This window comes from Orycteropus afer, unplaced genomic scaffold (genome assembly GCF_000298275.1).
Source record: "Orycteropus afer afer isolate SDZICR_OR568_19922 unplaced genomic scaffold, OryAfe1.0 scaffold00056, whole genome shotgun sequence".
In the NCBI taxonomy this organism is placed as follows: domain Eukaryota; kingdom Metazoa; phylum Chordata; class Mammalia; order Tubulidentata; family Orycteropodidae; genus Orycteropus; species Orycteropus afer.
In genome coordinates this window covers 2398666-2420670 of record NW_006921643.1, presented here as the reverse complement: position 1 = coordinate 2420670, position 22005 = coordinate 2398666, and the positions used below count along the sequence as shown (strand labels likewise).

The 22005-nt window shown below is 38.1% G+C and overlaps 1 protein-coding gene across 1 annotated transcript in view; it reads left to right on the top strand.

The window, feature by feature from the left end:
- The window catches only part of FAM13B (family with sequence similarity 13 member B), a 118716-nt gene that overhangs the window by 84251 nt on the left and 12460 nt on the right, over nucleotides 1–22005 (top strand). Inside the window, exons 9-15 of the mRNA XM_042780718.1 lie at nucleotides 10994–11058; nucleotides 13554–13602; nucleotides 14014–14161; nucleotides 17156–17221; nucleotides 18677–18887; nucleotides 19652–19781; nucleotides 20361–20442. Of these exons, the coding sequence (XP_042636652.1) occupies nucleotides 10994–11058; nucleotides 13554–13602; nucleotides 14014–14161; nucleotides 17156–17221; nucleotides 18677–18887; nucleotides 19652–19781; nucleotides 20361–20442 (751 nt within the window). The remainder of the gene's footprint in view (nucleotides 1–10993; nucleotides 11059–13553; nucleotides 13603–14013; nucleotides 14162–17155; nucleotides 17222–18676; nucleotides 18888–19651; nucleotides 19782–20360; nucleotides 20443–22005) is intronic.

Genomic DNA, 22005 nt, shown 5'->3' with positions numbered 1-22005 from the left:
GGGTTTCTGAGGCAGTATCACTGCGGAAGTAGGATTGCCCAACCTACCTTCCAAGGAGTGGCTAGTGGGTTTGAACCGCCAGCCTTCTGGTTAGCAGTCATATGCCTTAGGCACTACGCCACCAGAGCTCACATGTATGTGTGTGTGTGTGTGTGTATAAAACTTTTTGTATATGTGTGTGTTTATATATATATATACATATATATACACACACATATATTATACATTTTATACATATATATATGTGTGTGTGTATTACAGAAAATGTAACCACTGCTGTGGAGTGTTTATACACACATACACACACACACACACACAAGCTCTGGTGGTGTAGTACCTAAGTCATTTTACTGCTAACCAGAAGGCTGCTGGTTCAGACTCACCAGCCACTCCTAGGAAGGAAGGGTGGGCAGTTTACTTATGTAGAGATACCGCCTTGGAAAACCAGGGAGGGGTTGCTATGAGTTAGATCCAACTCGATGGCAGTGTGTTTTATATATGTAATATATGTATGTGTGTGTATATATATGTATATTTTGTATGTGTATGTACGTGTGTGTGTGTGTGTGTATGTAACTTTTGAATTTATCAGGTAGTTCAATTATTCTGTTTTTGCCTTTGGAGATTTCCTCATTATTTTAGTCACTTGCTTCTGCTATGTTGTCCTGTTTCTTAGTTTGAATTGAAGTCGTCTGTTGCTTCTGTGACATGTCGAAGTTAAAGTCTTTATTTAGTGATCATCTTTTGGTTTGTTACACCGTGGTCTTTTTTTCTTTGTTTCAGTATATCTGGATGTGTGGGGCAGGTGTACTTCTTTGGTTGTTGGCTTGTCTGCATTCAGGCACTCCCAGCTTTCTCTGGATTGGTGGAGTAACTGGTGGCAATGTGGGTACAAGTCACAGTCATAAAGAGGAGCTGCATTTGGGATGAGCAGGTGTTGACCACCATCTGTTGTTGATTTAGTAGCATAGGAGCTAGTAGTCATGCTCATCCATTGGGTGAGGTGGTTAGTGCATTAGAAATGGCTGAATAGTGGAGAGTTAATGTTCTCCTCCTTGAATTCCTCCCAGTCTGTCTACACTGTGTTGTTAGGGCCATGTGAATTCCATGAAGATCTTTTCCCCCCACTTCTTGTCAAGTGTCTGATGCCTTTGTATTAAAAATGGCCATCCTTCAGCGGGTTCCACCTCCTCTCTCCACAGTCACTGACCTCCCTCTGTTTTCCTGTCCAATCATTGCTCATTTTAACTCTTCTCATTTAATGCTTAGAATTCCAGGATCATTATTTGTATCTGTTTCTCTTGGTTTTTTCAGGTTTCTTTAACTTCTTAGGGATTCTATCTAAAGACACCAGGCAGGAAGATAGAAGGATTAATTGGGGAAACATGGGCAAATGGTTCACAGGGAGACTTCTGGCCTGCACATCTGTGCCACCTCAGCCCCAAGTAACAGTGCAATGCAATGCACTGGTGTCGAGTTGGATCTGACTCATAGCGACCCCTCCTTGGGTTTCCACGGCAGTATCACTATGGAAGTAGATTGCCCAACCTTCTTTCCAAGGAGTGGCTAGTAGGTTTGAACCACCAGCCTTCTGGTTAGTAGTCAAATGCCTTAGGCACTACACTACCTCATTTTAAATATTAGGTATGGGTGATGATTATTTCATATGCCCAGAAACCTTCATAATTCTGAATGTAAAGTTATGTTCTAGAGGCTAAAGGTTACTGATGTCTTGATTTTAGACCAATGGTTCTCAAAACTTTGAATCTTGGTACCTTTTTATGTTTTTAAAAGGTATTGAATGATCACAAAGAACTTTTTGTTTATATAATTTTGTCTCTTAATATTAACTACATTAGAAATTAAAACTGAGTTGTTTATAATAAATAAGAAGGAAGTATTTTCCAAATCCAGAATATTTCTGATAGAGGAGTGGCATTGCATTGTTGTTAGGTGCTGTTGAGTCGTTTCTGACTCACAGTGACCCTACGTATAGCAGAACAAAACATTGCCTGGTCCTGTACCAACTCCACGATCCCAGCTATAACTGAGCTCATCATTGTAGCCACTGTGTCAATCCATCTTGTTGAGGGCCTTCCCTTCTTTCATTGACCTTCCACTTTACCAAGCATGGTATCCTTCTTCAGGATTGGTGGAATAACTGGTGGCAACGTGGGTACGAGTCTCTGAGGCTTTCCCCCTTTCATTGACCTTCCACTCTATCAAGCTTGATATCTTTTATCATATCTTTAGCCTCTAGAACATAACTTTATATTCATGTTTCTTCTTACAATGTGGCCAAAGTAGGTGAGACAAAGTTCGGCCGTTCTTGCTTCCAAGGAGCATTCTGGCTGCACTTCTTCCAGGATACATTTGTTAGTTCTTTTAGCAGTCCATGGTACTTCCAGCATTCTTCGTCAGCACCACAACTCAAAAGCATTGACTCTTCTTCAGTGTTTCCTAGTCATTGGCTCTCACATGCATATGTTTTTGTTATTGTTGTGTGCCATCGAGTCGGACCTGACTCATAGCGACCCCTCCTTGGGTTTCCGAGGCAGTATCACTATGGAAGTAGAACGCCCTGTCTTCCTTCTGAGGAGTGGCACATGTGTATGAGGTGATTAAAAGTACCATGGCTTGTGTCAGACACACCTTAGTCCTCAAGGAGACACCTTTGCTCTTCAGCTCTTGAAAGAGGTCTTTTGCAGCCCATTTGCCCAGTGCTATATGTCATCTGGTATCTTGACTGCTTCTTCCATTGGCGATGTTTGTAGAACCAACTAATATGAAGTCTTTGAGAACTTCAGTCTTTTCTCCATTTATCATGATGCTGCTTATTGGTCCAGTTGTGAGGATTTTTGTTTCCTTTATATTCAGGTGTAATCCATACTGCAAACTGTATTTTTCAGTCTTCATCAGTAAGTGTTTCAAGTAATCTTCACTCTCAGCAAGCAAAGTTGTGTTATGAGCATATTGCAGGTTGTTAATGAGTCTTCCTCCAATCCTGATGCCACGTTCGTCTTAATATAGTCCAGCTTCTCAGTTTATTTGCTCAGCATAGAATTTGAGTAAGTGTGGTGAAAGGGTACAACTGTGACACACTCCCTTTTAAACCATACAGTGTCCCCTTGTTCTGTTTGAATGACAGCCTCCTGAACTATGTACAGGTTCCTCATGAGTACAGATTAGTGTTCTGGAATTCCCATTCTTCTCAGTGTTATCCATAATTTGTTATGATCCACACAATCGAATGCCTTTGAATAGTCAATAAAACACAAGTAGACATCTTTCTGGTATTCTTTGCTTTGAGCCAAGATCCCTTTGATGTCAGTAATGATATCCCTCATTCCACATCCTCTTCTGAATCCATCTTGCCTTTCTGGAAGTTCTCTGTCAATAAACTGCTGCCACCATTTTAAAATTATCTTCAGTAAGATTTTACTTGTGTGCAATATTAATGATACTGTTCTATAATTGCCACATTTTGTGGGATCACATTTCTTTGGAATGAGTACAGATATGGATGTCTTCCAGTCAATTGGCCAAGTTGATAGCTGTCTTCCCAATCTTTTGGCATAGCCGATTGTGTGCCTCTAGCACAGCATCCCTTTGTTGAAACATCTCAGTGGGTATCTGGTCAATTCCTGGAGCCTTGTTTTTCGCCACTTCCTTCAATGGAGCTTCAACTTCTTCCTTCAGTATCAGTGCTTCTTGACCATATGCCATCGACCAATTCTTTTTGTTACAGTGACTCTGTTTATTCCTTCCATCTTCTTTTGATGTTTCCTGCATCATTCAGTATTTTTCCCATAGAATCTTTCAGTATTACAGCTCAAGGCTTAAATTTTTTCTTCAATTCTCAAGCTGAAGCTTGAGAAATGTCGAGCCTGTTCTTCCCTTTTGGTTTTCTAACTCCAGGTCTTTGCACATACCATTATAATATTTGCCTTTGTCTTCTCGAGGTGCTCTCTGCAATCTTCTGTTTAGCTCTTTTATCTTGTAATTTCTTCCATTTGCTTTAATTACTCTTAGTTCAAGGGCAAGTTTCAGAGTGTCCTCTGACATCCCTTTTGGTCTTTTCTTCCTTTCTTGTCTTTTTAATGACCTCTTGCTTTCTTCATGATGATGATGTTGATGTCATCTCACAGTTCCTCTGGTTTTCAGTCATGGGTGTTCAGTGCTTCAGATCCGTTCTTTACATGGTCTTTAAATTCAGGAGAGACATAATCAAGGTCATATATTGGCTCTCGTGGACTTGTTTTAATTGTCTTCAACTTCAGCTTGAACTTGCATATAAGCTGTTGATGGTCTGTTCCACAGTCAACTCTTGGCCTTTTTTAGGCTAAAGATATTGATCTTCTCCATTGCCTCTTGCCAGAAATATAGTCAGTCTGTTTCCTGTGCACTCTCTCTGGTGAAGTCCATGTGTATAGCTGCCATTTGTGTTGTTGAAAAAAGGTATTTGCAACGAATAAGCCATTGGTCTTGCAAAATATTGTCATGCGATCTCCAGCGTTATTTCTATCATGCAGGGCATATTTTCCAACTACTGGTGATTCTTCTTTGTTTCCAACTTTTTCATGCCAGACACCAGTGATAATCAGCACATCTTGATTTTATGTTCAGTCATTTTCAGACTGCAGAAGTTGGTAAAAAATCTTCAATTTCCTCATCTTTGGCTGTGGTGGTTGGTGTGTATATTTGAATAATAGTAGTATTAACTGGGAAGAGTCAGCCACAGGGAGCCAGGTGAGGAGAGGGAACCCAGGCCAAGCCCCACAAGCAGCAAGGCAGGAAGGCAGGGAGAGGACAGAAAAGGCAAAGGGGACTGGAATAGATTGAGGAGTCAGCCGCAGGGATCCAGGTAAGGGTGGTTGGAGAGGTTTCCAACAGCCAAGGGAGACAAACTTGTCTGTCGGTTTTTCCTACTGTGGTGACGTGTTTGCTTTGTGTCCTGAGGCTGTGCCACTGGTGTTTCTAACTCACTGGGGTGCACTCGGTGCACAGGTATCAGCCTGACTTGCAGACTGAGACAGACTAAGAAGAAGGAGGAGGCCATCCACTTCTCAAAGAATTGGCCAAGGGAAAACCTTATGAATAGCAGAGAAACACTGTCTGATACATTACTGCGCAACTTTATGAATAGTCTGGAAACATTGTCCAATACAGAGAAGTTAGATGAGTCACTTAACTTAGAAAGCTCTCAAAGTAGGACTGGGCAAGAGCTTCATTATCAGAGTAAAATCAGCCTTACTCATACGGATAAGGTAAAGCTTTCAGGACCTCCATTTGCTGACTTGGCACCATTCAAATTGAGGATAAACAGCGGCAAACATCCATTAATAATCAGAACATGGAATGTACGAAGTATGAATCTAGGAAAATTGGACATTGTCAAAAATGAAATGGAATGCATAAAGATTGATATCCTAGGCATTAATGAGCTGAAATGGACAGGTTTTGGCCATCTTGAATCAGACAACCGTATGATCTGCTATGCCAGGAATGACAGTTTAAAGAGGAATGGTGTGGCATTCATCATCACAAAGGGTGTTTCAAGATCTGTCCTGAAGTACAATGCTGTCAGTGATAGGATAATATCCATACGCCTGCAAGGAAGACCCGTTAATACTACTGTTATTCAAATTTACGCACCAACCACCAAAGCCAAAGATGAGGGAATTGAAGATTTTTATCAACTTTTGCAGTCTGAAATTGACTGAACATGCAATCAGGATGTGTTAATTATCACTGGTGACTAGAATGCAAAAGTTGGAAACAAAGAAGAATCACACTGGTAGTTGAAAATTTGGCCTTGGTGACAGAAATAATACTGGAACTCACATGGTAGAATTTTCAAGACCAGTGCTAAAAGGGCAAGGAGGCCGTATCTCCTGACCTCCTCTAACCCCACAAGAGGAAGACAGAATCACCATCAGTAGCCCAAGGCCTATTCCTGCGAGGCCAGACATGCTGCCTCCCTTTAGCTCTTACACCAACTGTTCCTCTGGCAGCACCCAAAGCCTATCTGTTGGGTTCGATAATTCACTGCAGTGGCCACACAGAACTCACAGATTATGGGGTTTATTAGGGAAGCACCAGGCTACAATTCAAGTTCAGGAACAACATTCAGTCCCTTTCCCACCCCGCCGTCTTTCACCTAACAGCCTCTTTCAGTCTGTGTCCCAGCAATGGGTGTCTCTTTCTCAACAGCTCATGTCTCTCAGTGTCTCTTTCTCAGCAGTGCATGTCTCTCAGTGTCTCGTTCTCTCAGCAGTACTCTTTGCTCATCCAGAGGTCAGAGAGAGCATTCTGCCTCTAGGAGGCCTCCTTTTGACCCTGGCAGAGTGGCCAAACTAACCAATCATAACATCAGAATTCTAAGAACATGAGAGACAGCCAACCTCCCAGGACATTGCTTTGTGCCACACCTACTAGAAATACCCCCAGTGGATAACATTTACAATCAGGAGCTCCTCAGTTGCTCACAGGAAATTCCACCATGGAGTTCACAAAGACTTATGGCTGGAAAAGCTATACCAAGTAATTTACTACAGCGCAACCAATGATTTACTCATTGCAAACACCTTTTTTCGACAGCACAAACGGCAGCTATACACATGGATTTGACCAGATGGAACACACAAGAATCAGATTGACTACATCTGTGGCAAGAGGCGATGGAAAAGCTCAATATCTTTAGCCAAAGTCAGGCCAGGAGCTGATTGTGGAACAGACCATCAACTGCTCATATGCAAGTTCAACTTGAAGTTAAAAAACAGTTAAAACAAGTCCATGAGAGCCAAAATATGATCTAGAATATATCCCTCCTGAATTTAGAGACCATCTAAAGAATAGAGTTGATGTATTGAACACCAGTGACCGAAAACCAGAAGAATTGTGGGAGGACATCAAGAGCATCATCCATGAAGAAAGCAAGAGGTCACTAAAAAGACAACAAAAGAAGAGAAGACCAAAATGGATGACAGAAGAGACTCTGAAACTTGCCCTTGAGTGGAGAGTAGCTAAAGCAAATGGAAGAAATGACAAGATAAAAGAATTGAACTGAAGATTTCAAAGAGCAGCTCGAGAAGATAGAGCCAATTACTAAAATTAAATGTGCAAAGACGTCGAGTTAGAAAACCAAAGGGAAGAACACGGTCAGCATTTCTCTAGCTGAAAGAATTGAGGAAAAAATTTAAGCCTCAAGTTGCAATGTTGAAAAATTCTAAGGGCAGAATACTGAATATGCAGGGAACGTCAAAAGAAGATGGAAGAAATACACAAAGTCACTGTACCAAAAAGAACTGGTCAATCTTCATCCATTTCAGGAAGTGGCGTATGATCTAGAACCACTGGTACTGAAGAAGGAAGTCTAAGCTGCAGTGAAGGAGTTGGCAAAGAACAAGGCTCCAGGAATTGACGGAATACCCATTGAGATATTTCCACAAATGGATGCCGCACTGGAGGCACTCACTCAGTTATACCAAGAGATTTGGAAGACAGCCACCTGGCCAACTGACTGTAAGAGATCTATATTTGTACCCATTCCAAAGAAAGGTGATCCCACAGAATGTGGAAATTATAGAACACTATCATTAATATCACATGCAAGTAAGATCTTACTGAAAATAATTCCAAAACAGTTGCAGCAGTATATTGACAGAGAACTTACAGATGTGCAAGCTGGACTCAGAAGAGGACATGGAACAAGGGATATCATAGCTGCTGTCAGATGGATCTTGGCTCAAGGCAAAGAATACCAGAAATATATTTATTTGTGCTTTATCGACTGTGCAAAGGCATTTGATTGTGTGGATCATGACAAATTATGGGTAACATTGAGAAGAATGGGAATTCCTGAACACTTGATTGTATTCATGAGGAACCTGTACCTTGACCGGGAGACTATCGTTCAAATGCAACAAAGGGACACTATATGGTTTAAAATCAGGAAGGTTGTATGTCAGGGTTGTATCCTTTCCCCATACTTATTCAATCTATATGCTGAGCAAATAATCCAAGAAGCTGGACTATATGAAGAAAAACGTGGTATCAGGATTGGAGGAAGAATCATTAACAACCTGAGATATGCAGATGATACAACTTTGCTTGCTGAAAGTGAGGATGACTTGAGGCACTTACTGATGAAGATTGAAGAACACAGTCTTCAGTATGGATTACATCTCAATATAAAGAAAACAAAAATCCTCATAACTGGACCAGTAAGCAGCATCACGATAAATGGAGATAAGATTGGGGTTGTCAAAGAATTCATGTTGCTTGGTTCTACAATCAATGCCAATGGAAGCAGCAGTCAGGACATTAGACGATGTGTAGCACTGGGCAGGTTGGTTGCGAAGGAACTCTTTCAAGTGTTGAGGAGCAAGGATGTATCCTTTAGGACAAAGGTGCACCTGACACAGACCATGATATTTCCAGTCGCCTTGTATGCATGTGAGAGCTAGACAATGAATAAGGAAGATTGAAGAAGAGTCAGTGCTTTTGAGTTGTGGTGTTGGTGAAGAATGCTAAAAGTACCATGGACTGCTAAAAGAACTAATAGATCTGTCCTGGAGAAAGTGCAGCTGAGATACTCCTTGGAAGCGAGAATAGCCACACTTCATCTCACCTACTTTGGTCATGTTGTCAGAGGGGACCATTCCCTGGAGAAGGATATAATGCTTGGTAAGTGGAGGGTCGACAAAAGAGGGGAAGTCCTTCGACAGGATGGATTGACACAGTGGCTTTGACAATGGGTTCAAGTATAGCAGGGATCATGGAGCTGGCACGGGATCGGGTGGTGTTTTGTTTTGCTGTGCATGGGGTCGCTATGAGTCGGAAACAACTTGACAGCACCTAACAACAACAACAGTATTAACTGGTCTTCCTTACAGGTATATGGATATTATCCTATCACTGATAGCATTGTACTTCAGGATAGATCTTGAAAACATTCTTTGTGATGATGAATACCACTCCATTCCTCTTCAGTTTGTCATTCCAAGCATAGTAGATCATGTGGTTGTCTGATTTAAATGGCCAAAACTGGTCATAGTGCCTAAGGCACTTGACTGCTAACCAGAAGGCTGGCGGTTCAAACCCACCAGCCACTCCGTGGAAAGAAGATGGGGCAATCTACTTCCATAGTGATACTGCTTCGGCGCCCCAAGGGGGTCCCTATCAGTCGGGTACGACTCAACAGCCCAACAACAACACAACAACAGTGTCTAGGATATTAATCTTTATACATTCTATTTCTTTTTTGACAACTTCCAGTTTTCCTAGATTCATATTTCTTAAATTCCATATGCCGATTATTAATGGATGTTTCCAGCTGTTTCTCCTTAGTTGGAGTCATGCCATGTCAGCAAATGGAGGTCCCAAAAGCTTAACTTTATCTATATCACTAAGATTGGTTCTACTCTAATGAGGCAGCTCTTTCCCAGTCATATTTTGAGTGCCCTCTGAACTGATGGGCTCATCTTCCGGCACTGTGTCAGACAGTGTTTCAGGGCTATTCATAAAGTTGTCTAGTAATGTATCAAACAATGTTTCTCTGCTGTTATAAGGTTTTCCCTGGCGAATTCTTTGAGAAATGGATAGCCTCTTCCCTCCTCCATGTCTGTCTTAGTCTGGAAGTGCAACTGAAACCTGCCCACCAGGCGCAACCCTGTGTGCATTTGAAACACTGTTCATACACACTCCAGCCTCACAGCACACCCAAGCCACCCCAGTACGACAAACTGATAGACAAGTTTGTCTCTCTTAGCTGTTCCAAACCTCTCTGCCTACTTTCTGGTCCTCCCCCTACTTGTTCGCCCTCAGCCCTGGCTGCTTCCGCTGGCTTCCTACCTTGGTGGGTTCTCTCCCTCCTTCCCTTTACCTGGATTGGGGCCACCCGGCCGTGGCTTGTTCCGACAGCTTCTTGCCGTGGGTGCGTTCTCTCCTTCCTTCCCCTTACCTGGATCGGGGCTGCCAGGCCCTGGCTTCTTACGGTGGCTTCCTGCATTGCTCTATACTTAGACAAATAGTGTTTGTCTGTCTGATTTAGTAGAAGGCAGCTTGTGTATTCAATGTGTTTCTGTAGGTTGTTTTGACTAAAGTATATGAAGAAATTCAACTTCACACATATGTAGTTGGAAAAGTACTTTAATAGCTTTTTAAGGTAATTATGGGACTTTTTGATACTAAACAAAACTAGATAAGAGGTAGTTTCTTAAGAATTGAGACTGGTTAATTTCAGAGATGATCATCAAAAATACTAAAGAACTTATTATATATTTTGTAGTAAAGCACGGAGTGTTTGTATTGGACTCCGTAGGTTTTTACTTGATGTGAGGAATCAGAGTGGGAGATGTAACTAAGCCTCATGGAAAATAAAGGAGTGGCCTTATGTATTTCTGAGGTTTATAGAGACCCCTCATGGAAGACAATTCCTGTTACAAATATACGTGATAAGTGTATCTTTTTAGGGTATATTTGAGATAAATATAATTGAAACCTGATTCTTCTGTTAGCTGCTGGGAGGTCACCAGCTTATATTTGTGGCTATGGTTTGAAAAAGAAGCAGCAGTTGGCAGGTGGGACCAGAAGACATTTTTAGAGGAGAGAATTCTAAGGAAGGAGAAGGAATGTGATAGTGATATCTATTACTTAATAACATGGTGATAAGTGCAGGGTACCTAACTCAGGTTTTGAAGGCAGATAGATTGTTCTCTATAAGAAGGCAAATGGACTATTAATTGTCATGAGACAAAATGTATATGAATTGCTGTATGGAAAATGAATTTGCTCTGTAAACTTTCACTCAAATCACAATAAAAAATTAAAAAATAATGAAAAAAGAAGACCAATAGACTATTATAAATGGTACCTGAAGAGGGGCTTTGGCTAAGCTATAATCTAATACTCCTACTTTAGATCGGAAACTTTCTCTCATGTATGATTGTTGTAAACTCAGTTAATACAATGTTGGTATTCTTTTTGTCAGTCTGTAGATATACTCTTAGAGCCATGCAATGACCATGGTGATAGTGAAGATGGCTGTCTCAAGAGGTAAGCATTTTCTGTTTTGTATTTGCCGAGTAATAAATAATTTTTAGAATTGGAATTATTCTCAGATTTGGGTGAAAAGTTTCATGACTACATTAAAATACATAGTTTCGATAATCTCAAAATCAAGCTTCTTGTTGATATTAGGCATATCCACCATGCACCCACTGCCATCAAGTCAATTCCAACTCATAGTGGCTCCCATTGGGTTTCCAAGATATTTGGCTGCTAACCAGATGGTCCGTGGTTCAAACTCACCAGCTGCTTTGTGGAAGGAAGATGGGGCTATCTTTAAATTATTTTAAGAAAAGATTTAGAAAAGAAAAACCTTCATGGAAGTAGATAACCTCATCTTCCTCCCACAAAGCAGCTGGTGGGTTTGAAGCACTGACCTTCTGGTTAGCAGCCAAATATCTTCCCCACTACCCCACCAGAGCTCCTTAATATTAGACATAGAGAATATTAAATATTCAGAAGGATGTAGGTTCAGACCAAAATACCAGTTATAACTTGGTAAGCTTCTTAGAGATACCTCAAACTTCAGGTGATTTGTGGAAGAGTTGGGAATCTATTGATATTCTGAATACTTGTTTCAGTGAGTTAATTCATGGTCTTGGACTGTTGATGACTAAGTGAAAGATTATGGATACCATTTGCTTCAACAAACATGTACAGGACATTTCTAGTCCTGTTGGAGCTCACCTGCGTGTGTCCCAGTATGGCATTATTCACTTGGTGGTTATTTACCTCCCTGGTCAGTTGTAATAGGAAGGAGATAACTGAGGCAATGAGTATTTCAACTGTGAATCATTTGTAGAATCTCAGTACCTACCTGCCCTTTGAAAAGAAGTTAGAATATTTTAGATTCACTGGGTAGGATTTGGGTTATTTATCCTTTGTATCATTCTTGAAGACTCTTAAGAAATACAACTTTCTTGGAAAAGATGTTTTGATATCCTGAAAACACATCAGTAATGAAGTTCCACACTGAACTGCTATACATAGAAAGAAATCTCAAAACAACATCACTAAATCGATGATAGCATTAAATGCCATTATCTCCTTTGTTGTGAGTACGAAACTTAGTCTCTGAGGGTAAGTAAATTCTTTGGAGCTCTGTCTCTGGAGCTTCCTCATACTCTGAAGGTCCACAGATTTTCTGCTTACAGCAGTTCCATGGCTTTCTTTCAGGAGGCAGGAGTGATCCTCTTCCAGCACAGGGAGTATTGGAGCTATAGGCTGAAGATTTAAGATTAACAGCATTAACAGACATCCCCAGAATGATGACATCTGGATTTGATAATAAGGACCAATTTAGTGAGGACTAAAATCATTTTTGAAAAAACTCTTTCCTCTTCAACTTGTGTATAGGTTAGAAAACTTGTTTTTGGATCCAGTGAGTACATGGGTAGATTATATTTTACATGCTTAACACTCAAGTTTCTCAAATTTGAGTGACTTGTTTTTGTCTATTTGGGTAGAATTTAGCTCATCCCACTATTTTGCTCCCACTCCAAACAAGGGAAGGTTGGGCATTCCTACTTCCGTAGTGATAACTGCCTCGGAAACCCAAGGAGGGGTCACTATGAGTCGGGGATGACTCGATGGCAAACAACAACAACCAAACAAAGGAAGGCCTTTGAGTTTGTCAGGGAATTTAGTTCATATCTTATCCTGAGTAATAATAATATTAATTATATGATGTAATAACTTAACATATTTAGATCAGAATCTGTCTTCTGAGTTCACACTCGGTTATGGCCAGGTAGAAGCTGCACCTGCATATATTACTGTAAATTAGCATAGTATCTTTGGGGAAATGAAATTTTCCACAGAAGGCATATTGATAACCTGCTGTAATACCAGATGCTCTGTTGACTGATAAAATAAGTCTGGAACATTTATGATAGTTTGCTGTAGCACTTGTTTTAAATAGGGGTTAATTCTTGTGGGAAAACAAAAAGCAAATGAAAATTTAAAAAAAATACCATTTTACATGTTGCTGTTTGGAGGAAGGAGAAGTTTACAACTATCCTTGTTTCATTATGATAGAACACAATCAGATTTAGATTTTAAATAAAGGACATAGATCTATCTCTAAAAAACCCCTCTTTAAAAGACAAGAATGTCTTAGAGTGGAGGTGAATAAAACTGGTTCATAATAACATTTATTTTCACAAAATATTTTCTATTATACATTCATTCTTTGTGGTTTCTATTGTGAATTTCTGTTGTCCCTTTTAAAAAGTTTTCATTTTTTGGGGTGTGGGGGGGGTTGAGCATAACTTAATTTTTTTAAACCTAAAGTGATTCTGTGGATCTTTTCAATACTGTGTGGTTTTCAGATACAGGGCTTCAAAGAATGGGCATATATCCCGTTGTCATTTTCACCTCTCATAGTGCTATTAGAGAAGAGAGGACCCTAGGTAAGAAATACACAGTGGTATTAATTAACCATTTTGTTCTTAAAACACTAATAACTTTGCTTGTATTTTTAGGAAAGAATATTTGTCATTTGACAGTGGTACAGTGTCACACTTGATTCTGGTAAGAATTACTTTTATCTGGTGGTTCTTAAAAAGTTGACTATATTTAAGGTATCAATCATTATATCCGGTCTTTAACTCTTGGGTGTAATAGACTTCAAAGAGATTTGGATACTCTTATGAATGTTTTACAGTTAAGCAGCAACCTCGATTTGCCACTTTTGGTTATAAGATACTTGGTTATGAAAGTACTTTTCTCGATTTGGAATCCAAACTTTGTTTGCTTCCAGTAGAATGTGTTTAAAAACTGCCAGTTTATATTTGAAAATAGTTTAGATGGTGGGAGTGGGACAGTTGGCTATACAGGCAAAGTAAGCTAGTGAAGACTCATGTGTATATGTATTGGTTGTCATTTAACCTGAGTGTGGAAAGCTTTGTGGTTGTGAAATGTATTCTTTATTTTAAAACACAGGAATCTAGTAGCAGGATATGTGATTTGAATGCCAACACTCAACCAGAAGTGCCAGGCAGTCAAAGTGTTGGTGTTCAAGGGGAAGCAGCATGTGTCCAAATTCCACATTTAGATCTGAAGAATGTTTCTGATGGTGACAAATGGGAAGGTAATTTTACCCACACACATTATTTTTCCTGATAATGCTGTTTGTATCTGAAGTTATTCAAAGCAATGAGATTACTGGCTTTTTCTGGACAGCCTTCTTTATCTTGATCTTCTGTTCTTTTCATATAAGATGAGCATTTTTTTATATACCCACTCTGTTTATTACTGTGGCTAGGTTCTAAGGACCAGATCATTATGTGAAAAAGGAGGATGACCACATCTGATCACAAAATGGAGGATGATTACATCATTCCATAACTGCCAGATTAGATCATTACATAACTGCCAAACGATTGAGAATCATGGCCTGCTAAATTTGCACGTAGCCTTAACTGTCACAGCCAGTGTTACTCTTGCTTTATAATTGGTATTCCTTATTGCCAGATGTATGTCATTAATGTGAAAAATAGCTAGATAGACTTTTTACTATGGTCATAAATTGTAAACTATTGGTTAACTAGGTAGTCAATAAATGAGAAGTGGTATACTTAAATATATTGTGAGATTATCTTGTATGAACTAGAGGTTCCTATTAGATCAATGGATTTGAAGATGGATGTTAGAAATAATAACTTAAAAAAAAAAAAAAAAAGTTACCCTAGGGTAAGCTCTTGTTAATTGTGAAATTTATGCTAGAGACATCTCCCAGTCTTTGTTAGGACTTCACCATTTTAAACAGAGGGGTCGTAGTTATATTTATGATCATCAGCAGTACTTCTTCTTCTTTTTTTTTTTAAATAATCTTCAAGATTACTTCTGAGTATATATTGTACTGTATTCTTGTATCCCTGTATTAGGGCTGAAAATGAGAGAGGCTAACAATTTACACAAAGGAGAATAGAGGTTTAAGTTTCAAAGGCAAGCAGCATTAAGTATATGCATTTGGTAAAACTGAGCAAATGTACACAGAATTTTACATTTCATTGTGTGTGTGTGTGTGTGTGTTTATTAATATCAAAGAACAAAAACCCTGTAAACACATACTGAACTCCAGTGAATGGTTTGCATGCTGCAGTGTTTAGGGAGAAATGTACTAATATCTGCAGTTTACTTTGAAATCCATGAGAAAAATAAGATGGTTAATGGGCTGGTTAAATGTTATAAAATAAATACAATAAAATGTATTTATGATGATTGTCATATGGATGCTTACTGTAAATTTCTCTTCAGCTTTGCTGTATATTTGTAAAATTACAAATAAAATGTTGGGGGGATTAATAAATAGCAAATTTGGACCCAGTAGTCCTTCTGAATCACTCACTTTTCCTAAGTAAAGAGACAAAAAACCAACTAAGGAATCTTAAGAGAGATACATATTTGCTCACTTGGTTGAAGATCCCTGAGTTGTCTCATCTTTTGCCAGTTACCTGATGACTTACGATGGCAAGAACAAGGACTAATGGAATGTGATGGACTCCTTTTGCCACCCTAAGTCTATTCACCTTTTTTTTTAAGTTCGAATCAATTTTTTTTAAAAGCCCCCAACCAAATCTTTGTCTGCGCCAATCTTTATTGCTGTCCACTCCCCTCTCTACTTTTTTGGTCTTGATGTTTAGCATACCTAGTGGCATATTAGGTGTATTAACACAGACTAAATTGGGGAGTTGTCTTTGCTTTGTTCTGGGTTATTCCAGACATTTGGTGTTCATGAAGACACTCCCTAGATTTATGTTAGTGTATGGATGGTGGTGAAGATCAGTTGTCCTTTTTAGTTATTTTTCCTGGCATTGTCACTGAAAAGGAGTGGTGGTTTTACTAGGAAAATAATCTTTGAAAGATGAGGCTGGGATTCTGTTAAAACCCTTATAATTCTTCCCCTTAGAAGATGCAGATAATAAATAACTCTTTATAATCTTTGGCCTAGAAATCCTGTTCTTAAGTTTTAAGAATAGAAGAACAGTTATTTCCATTTTCTGAGAAAGATTGGACATTCTTTGTGAAGCTTTAGCTTTCTGGAGCTACAACCCCCCTCCCCACCAAGGGAACCTGATACTGGGCTTTCTTTTTTTGTCACTGTCAATACATTCCCCCCTACATCTTGTAATGTGAAAAAGATGTAACATACGAAGTACTGATCTCTGATTTTCAGTGCCTCGAATGCCCTGTTATCTTCCTGGTTTAACAGTAGTGATAAGTCCACAGGGGCTTCCTGCTGTCTCACCAGTGACTTAGAAAGCCAGAGATGGTGGTAGACAGTTGAGTGGACTTTCCAGTCATGAGCCTGTCATGTGCAACTGTTAGCTGACAGGTCTTTCCAGTTTTACTACCAATACGAAGACTCAGTTTTCCACAAATATAGTCAGAATGTTCTAAATAGAAAAGTTTTCCTTAAGAGACCAAATTACTTAAGACCCTAGATACCTTGGAATCAAAAATACACCTGTTTGATGTAACTCTTAGAAAAGAATTGAGTGGACTCTAAATAGAAGGCCACCTTACTATTCCTAAGTATATGGTTTTGTTTCTATATTGCTTAAAAGATAGTCAACAGAATGAAATTAGCAAGCAGGTAGCACATGACTATTACCAACATGAATTGGTAGCAGCTGTTCAAAAGGTCTTGGCTGTTAGCAGGAACGGACACCATCTTTCCTTCGGATATTCTCCTGCTTGTTCTAGAATGAAATACAGTAGAATCTTTTCAAAGAGCAAATTAAGGGATGCTGCCCCCCATAAAATCAATAATACTGAAAAGCTTCAAACAGTATCTGCTTAAGATTTTCCATTTCTTCAGTTTTATGCTTGAGTTTTAATAAAACAGCACTACTTTGATTTTTCTGCCTTGCTTGCTGAAATGGAAATGTATGTTTGCGTGTGTTTTAAAAGTTTGGTTAGTAGTAATTGCTTTGAATAAAGTTTTTGAGCAGAATGCTTAACTGGTTTTAGGGAAATGTTTTTGGTATCTTTGGCTTTGTGTTAGTTATGTGTATGGTTTGTTCTGACTGTGCTGTGTGTTCACTTTAGTATTTTTTGCCATTTTTTTCCATTTTATTAGCGTCATGCCCTATCACTTTTCCCCTCATTGATTTCAAAACAATGCATCTGCAGAGAGATGGGGAGGGTAAGTATGGTTCACCATAGTTTAGTGGTTTTTGTTTTTGTTTTTGTTTTTTTGCCTTTTTATGATTCACTTTATTTGCCTTATTATTAGCCCTTCTCCTGCTGCCCCTATATCCTAGGAACATTGTTCTGGGTTAAAATGATACCCAGAGAAAATTGTTTTTGTTATTTCCCTCTCTTCTTAAAATAGGAGATTTCACATAAAATATTATCAGTTGCTTATTTGCTGGGAAGCAGGTACAAGGGTTGCTTTGAAAATCACTTTATTGCTGGGTTTATTGTGGGGTTGCACGCTTTGTATCCAATTTTTGGTTATTAGACTGATCTGGGCTTCAAAAACTAACCAATTTATGTTACCACTCTGAAAAAAAGTAATCTTTTAAATTGCTAATGCATAAATGCTAAACTAAATTACTAAAGCCATAGCCCTTTTTTCAGTGAAGAAAAAGAAAACATCCCTTTTGAATTTTGACACTGTCAAGCTATCTTTGCATTAAAATACTTAAAATTTCATTTTATTGTATTGCTTATAGCCGTAGATCAAAGTTTTAAATTGTATTTATATATTAAGCTAATGTGTAGATGGAAAAGTTTCTTCCTCTATTCTGGTCTCCATTGGTGCTTGAACTTAATTTTGTATTTGGAATATGTTGTAGATTGTGTGTATATCTGTATGTGTTCTATATATAATTAAGCCTTATATGTGCAAAAACTTCAAATATATCAGTTTAACTTAATTTGAGAACATCACAGGATAACTCCTAGAAAAGAAATGTACTTAAGAAGGATTAGTGCTATTATGTTTTGTCTTGATAATGCTGTTGGGTGTTTAACTGCATAGCCATTACAAAGGAATCCTGTGACAGGAGAGAACCACCACAGTTTAATGTCAGAGGGCAGGTGCTATCAGGTGAGTTAGCTGCTTGTTTGGAAATGTTAGAAATTTTCTGGAGTCAAAGAGCTGTGTTTGGTAAGTGTTCTGTGTAGCCTTTTGAATGCAGAAGAGTTTCTGCATTTTCTTAACATAGCCGCTTGACAGTGAGAGGGACAGTTTATTCACCTGACAGGATTTGGCTCTAATTCTTAACAAAGAACTATTGAGTGTATCCTGTTTCTAAATGAAGACTTTTCCCTACTTGAAAAATAACTGATGTAATTCTGAAGAGCTTGACAGTGTCTTTTCTTGCATTACCATTGGGTTCAGAAATTTAAGGTATAGCTCCTTATGTGAAAATAGAACTCTGAGCTAGAAAATAAAGCTCAGATAATTTCAAATTCTAGTAGGTTTTATGAAGATCCTAATACCCCTTTTTTAAAAAAAAGTACATTTATATAAATATATGAACCGCTTCATTATTATATGATCCTTAAAGAACATACGGCTCATATTTTGTGACTTTATATTCTATGTGGAATCAAGAGACCCACGGTACTATTCTATGTATTTGTTTTGTAGATCCATTTCCTGCTTTTAAGTCATGGCAGGAGGACTCTGAATCTGGAGAAGCTCAGCTCTCTCCACAAGCTGGAAGAATGAATCATCATCCCTTGGAAGAAGACTGTCCTCCAGTATTATCACACCGTAGTTTAGATTTTGGGCAAAGCCAGCGTTTCCTACATGATCCAGAAACGTTGGATTCCTCATCTAAAGCACTTTCTTTTGCTAGGTATATGATTTTTAGGTACTTATGAAAGCCCAGGACCTCTGAAAGAGAGAGAGTCTAAAGACTCTTTCACCCCTATTTCATGAAGCAACAATTTTGTAATTTTCATGTTTTTATTATTTTATTTTGATTTGGGTGAAGATTTACAGAGCAAATTCACTTTCCATACAGCAGTTCACATATACATTGTCACATGTCATTGACCACAGTTTACCACAGTAATTTTCATGTTTTGAGGCCCTCTCTGTTAAATTCTCAGTTTGATGAGGGATAGTTTTTTGGTGTTTGCTTTCTTACAGACATTTCCTCACAATGTATCTATTCACTCATTTATTCCTTACTAAAATACAAAACTTGAAAGGGTAGCAGCAGGTGGAGCTCACCAGTCCTTAATGTCTTTCTTTATTGTCAAAACTTTAAATTGACTTTAAATAAACTTTAAAATGTTAGAAATTTTCTCTTGCACGTTGAACATCAAACAAGCTCTGAGCTGCTAGGCATCTTTGTCTGTTTTCTGCCTTTTCCACACAACTTTTGAATGATTTAAAACTGCTTTTGTGACTATTGATGTGAGTTAATTTTGTGGTCTCAAACAGTATAATATTGAAGTTTCTTTTTACTACTTGTCTCTTAGTGTTAGGGATTTACTTTCACTTTAAAGGTGAGCTTTTTCATAATTATGTCAGGTTATATCAGGGCCACGAGAGAGATGCTATTGATACTTGAGAATTTGATTAACACTGTGTTGACCTCTCATTTTAATTCAGGATTCGAAGATCATCCTTTAGTTCAAAAGATGACAGAAGAGAAGATAGAACACCTTATTATTTGGTCAAGAAACTTCAAAAAAAAATCAGACAATTTGAGGAACAGTTTGAAAGGGAAAGAAATAGCAAGGTAAGTTCATAACATTGCCCAGTGTGAGTTATGTATAAAATTAGAACTGAGAGAAGGGTTTTTGAGAGCGTTAGTCTTAGCTCTGTCCTGAGATAGATAAGAAATCTCAGATGCCCAGAGAAATAAAGATCATACAGACCTGCGACCATATAAATCATTGGCTTCCTGGTTTCTAGGCTAGTATTTTTGCCATAGCACCATTGCATCTTTATATTTCCATCGGCAAAACAACTTTTAGAATTTTTACAGCCAATACTTTATATTGATAAATCATGTTACTACTATGTCTGTTCCCTCAAAAGCCATAGGTACTAAGAGGAGCGTGTGCATGCATGCTTGCATGCATGTTTTTGATCATTAGACATGTGAAGTAGAAAGATCTGGCTTATGCCTGTTAGCTTAGACCCTACCCTGTGAGAGCTTTACTTAATATTCTTACCCTCCTACTTGAAGTAAGATCAGATGAGGGTTGAGTGAAATCTGTGATGTGGGAATTGTGAAATACTATTTGGACATAAATTAACATAGGCATTGCTTACCACACACAGGTGTCAGTGATTCCTTTCCTTAAATTTTCAGCCCTCCTACAGTGATATTGCAGCCAATCCAAAGGTATTAAAATGGATGACAGAGCTTACCAAACTACGAAAGCAAATTAAAGGTATAAAATGTGCCATTTTTGTAGTATATTTTCATTTTTAAAATGTTCAGTTTTTTTCATTTCAAAGTTTATGAAAATTATAGTTACAATTTTTAATCTTTATCACTGGCAAAAATAAAGTTTATTTTTATTCTTTTGTAAGAATAAAATTTGCATACCAAGAGATGGGAAATATTTTAATATACTATATTCTTAGCATGTCTTTCCTGTGTTTTTATTAGAAATATATGTATATATATATTTTTTAAAGTTTTTTTCAGAGTTATAAAAGACATTTGCAGTCATGAGGCTCTGCATTCATTTTATTTCTCCATTTTGTTTCTAAGTGTGATTTTTATTACCATTTTAAAAATGGAATTTTAATAAAACATATATAAAATTACTGAAATACCTCACAAAATTCTACATTACAGTTTGAAAATCACTGCTTCTAACTGCTTTCCTCGATTTACCATTGAACTTGTAATATGACCTTAAATAAGTCATAGCTCCTTTATGACCCTTATTTTCATAACCTGTAAGATGAGGAGGTTGTACTCCATTGTTTAGATCTCAGACCTTTTGAGAATATGTGAGAAGCTAAGGAGCTTTGTCTTTGAAAACTGCATAGTGGCTTGCACACAGATTTGCATACAATTTCAGAGGGTACACTGACCCTCTTCCCTAAGCCTATCCAAAAACTTAAGAACCACTGGACTAGATAATGTAAGATTAGTAATAATATTTTAAAAGGTGTTCTTCTGTATTACACATTTGTAGATGAACTGATTTTATAAAATTTATCTGAAATCTATTTTAAATATTAAGCAGTTTAAGTTTTTGGCAGTAATAAATTCTTTGGTGGGTATTTTGTCTAGACTAATAATATCTAATCAAAATTAATTGTTTATTCTAAAAGATTGGTAAGTCTTCTTGAGTCAAAAACTAGGACTTACATTTCTGTGTGTCAGCCTAGTACAGAGTTGTTAAGGTATATGTATTTAGTTTGTGTTTAGTGAGTATGCTTTTTTAATAATTGAAAAATTATCTGTGCCAGTTATGGGTTTACAATCTGGAAGATCACATTTTATTTATTTGAATGTATTCAACAAAAATTTTAGCGTCATGTACTTTGTAGATTCAGGGGATATAGCAGTAAATAAGACAAACACAATCCCTACTGTCATGGAGTTTACATTCCTGTGGTTAAAATAAGTTCTCTAATTGGTAGCATAATGCCTAAGGGACTCGGCTGCTAACCAGAAGTCTGGCGGTTCAAACCCACCAGCTACTCCTTGGAAGGAAGGTTGGGCAATCTACTTCGGTAGTGATACTGCCTTGGAAACCCAGGGAGGGGTCGCTTTGAGTCAGTTCTGACTTGATGGCAGATAACAACAGCAACAATGACAATTCTTGTTCTTTTCTTTTTTTTTTTAATTGTGATTTGGGTGAAGATTTACAGAGCAGATTCACTTTCCATACAGCAGTTTTCACATACACTTTGTCTCATGACATTGACCACAGTTTACCACAATGCAACAGCTCCCCTCCCACTTCCTCCCCATAGTTACCTCTTCCCAGTGT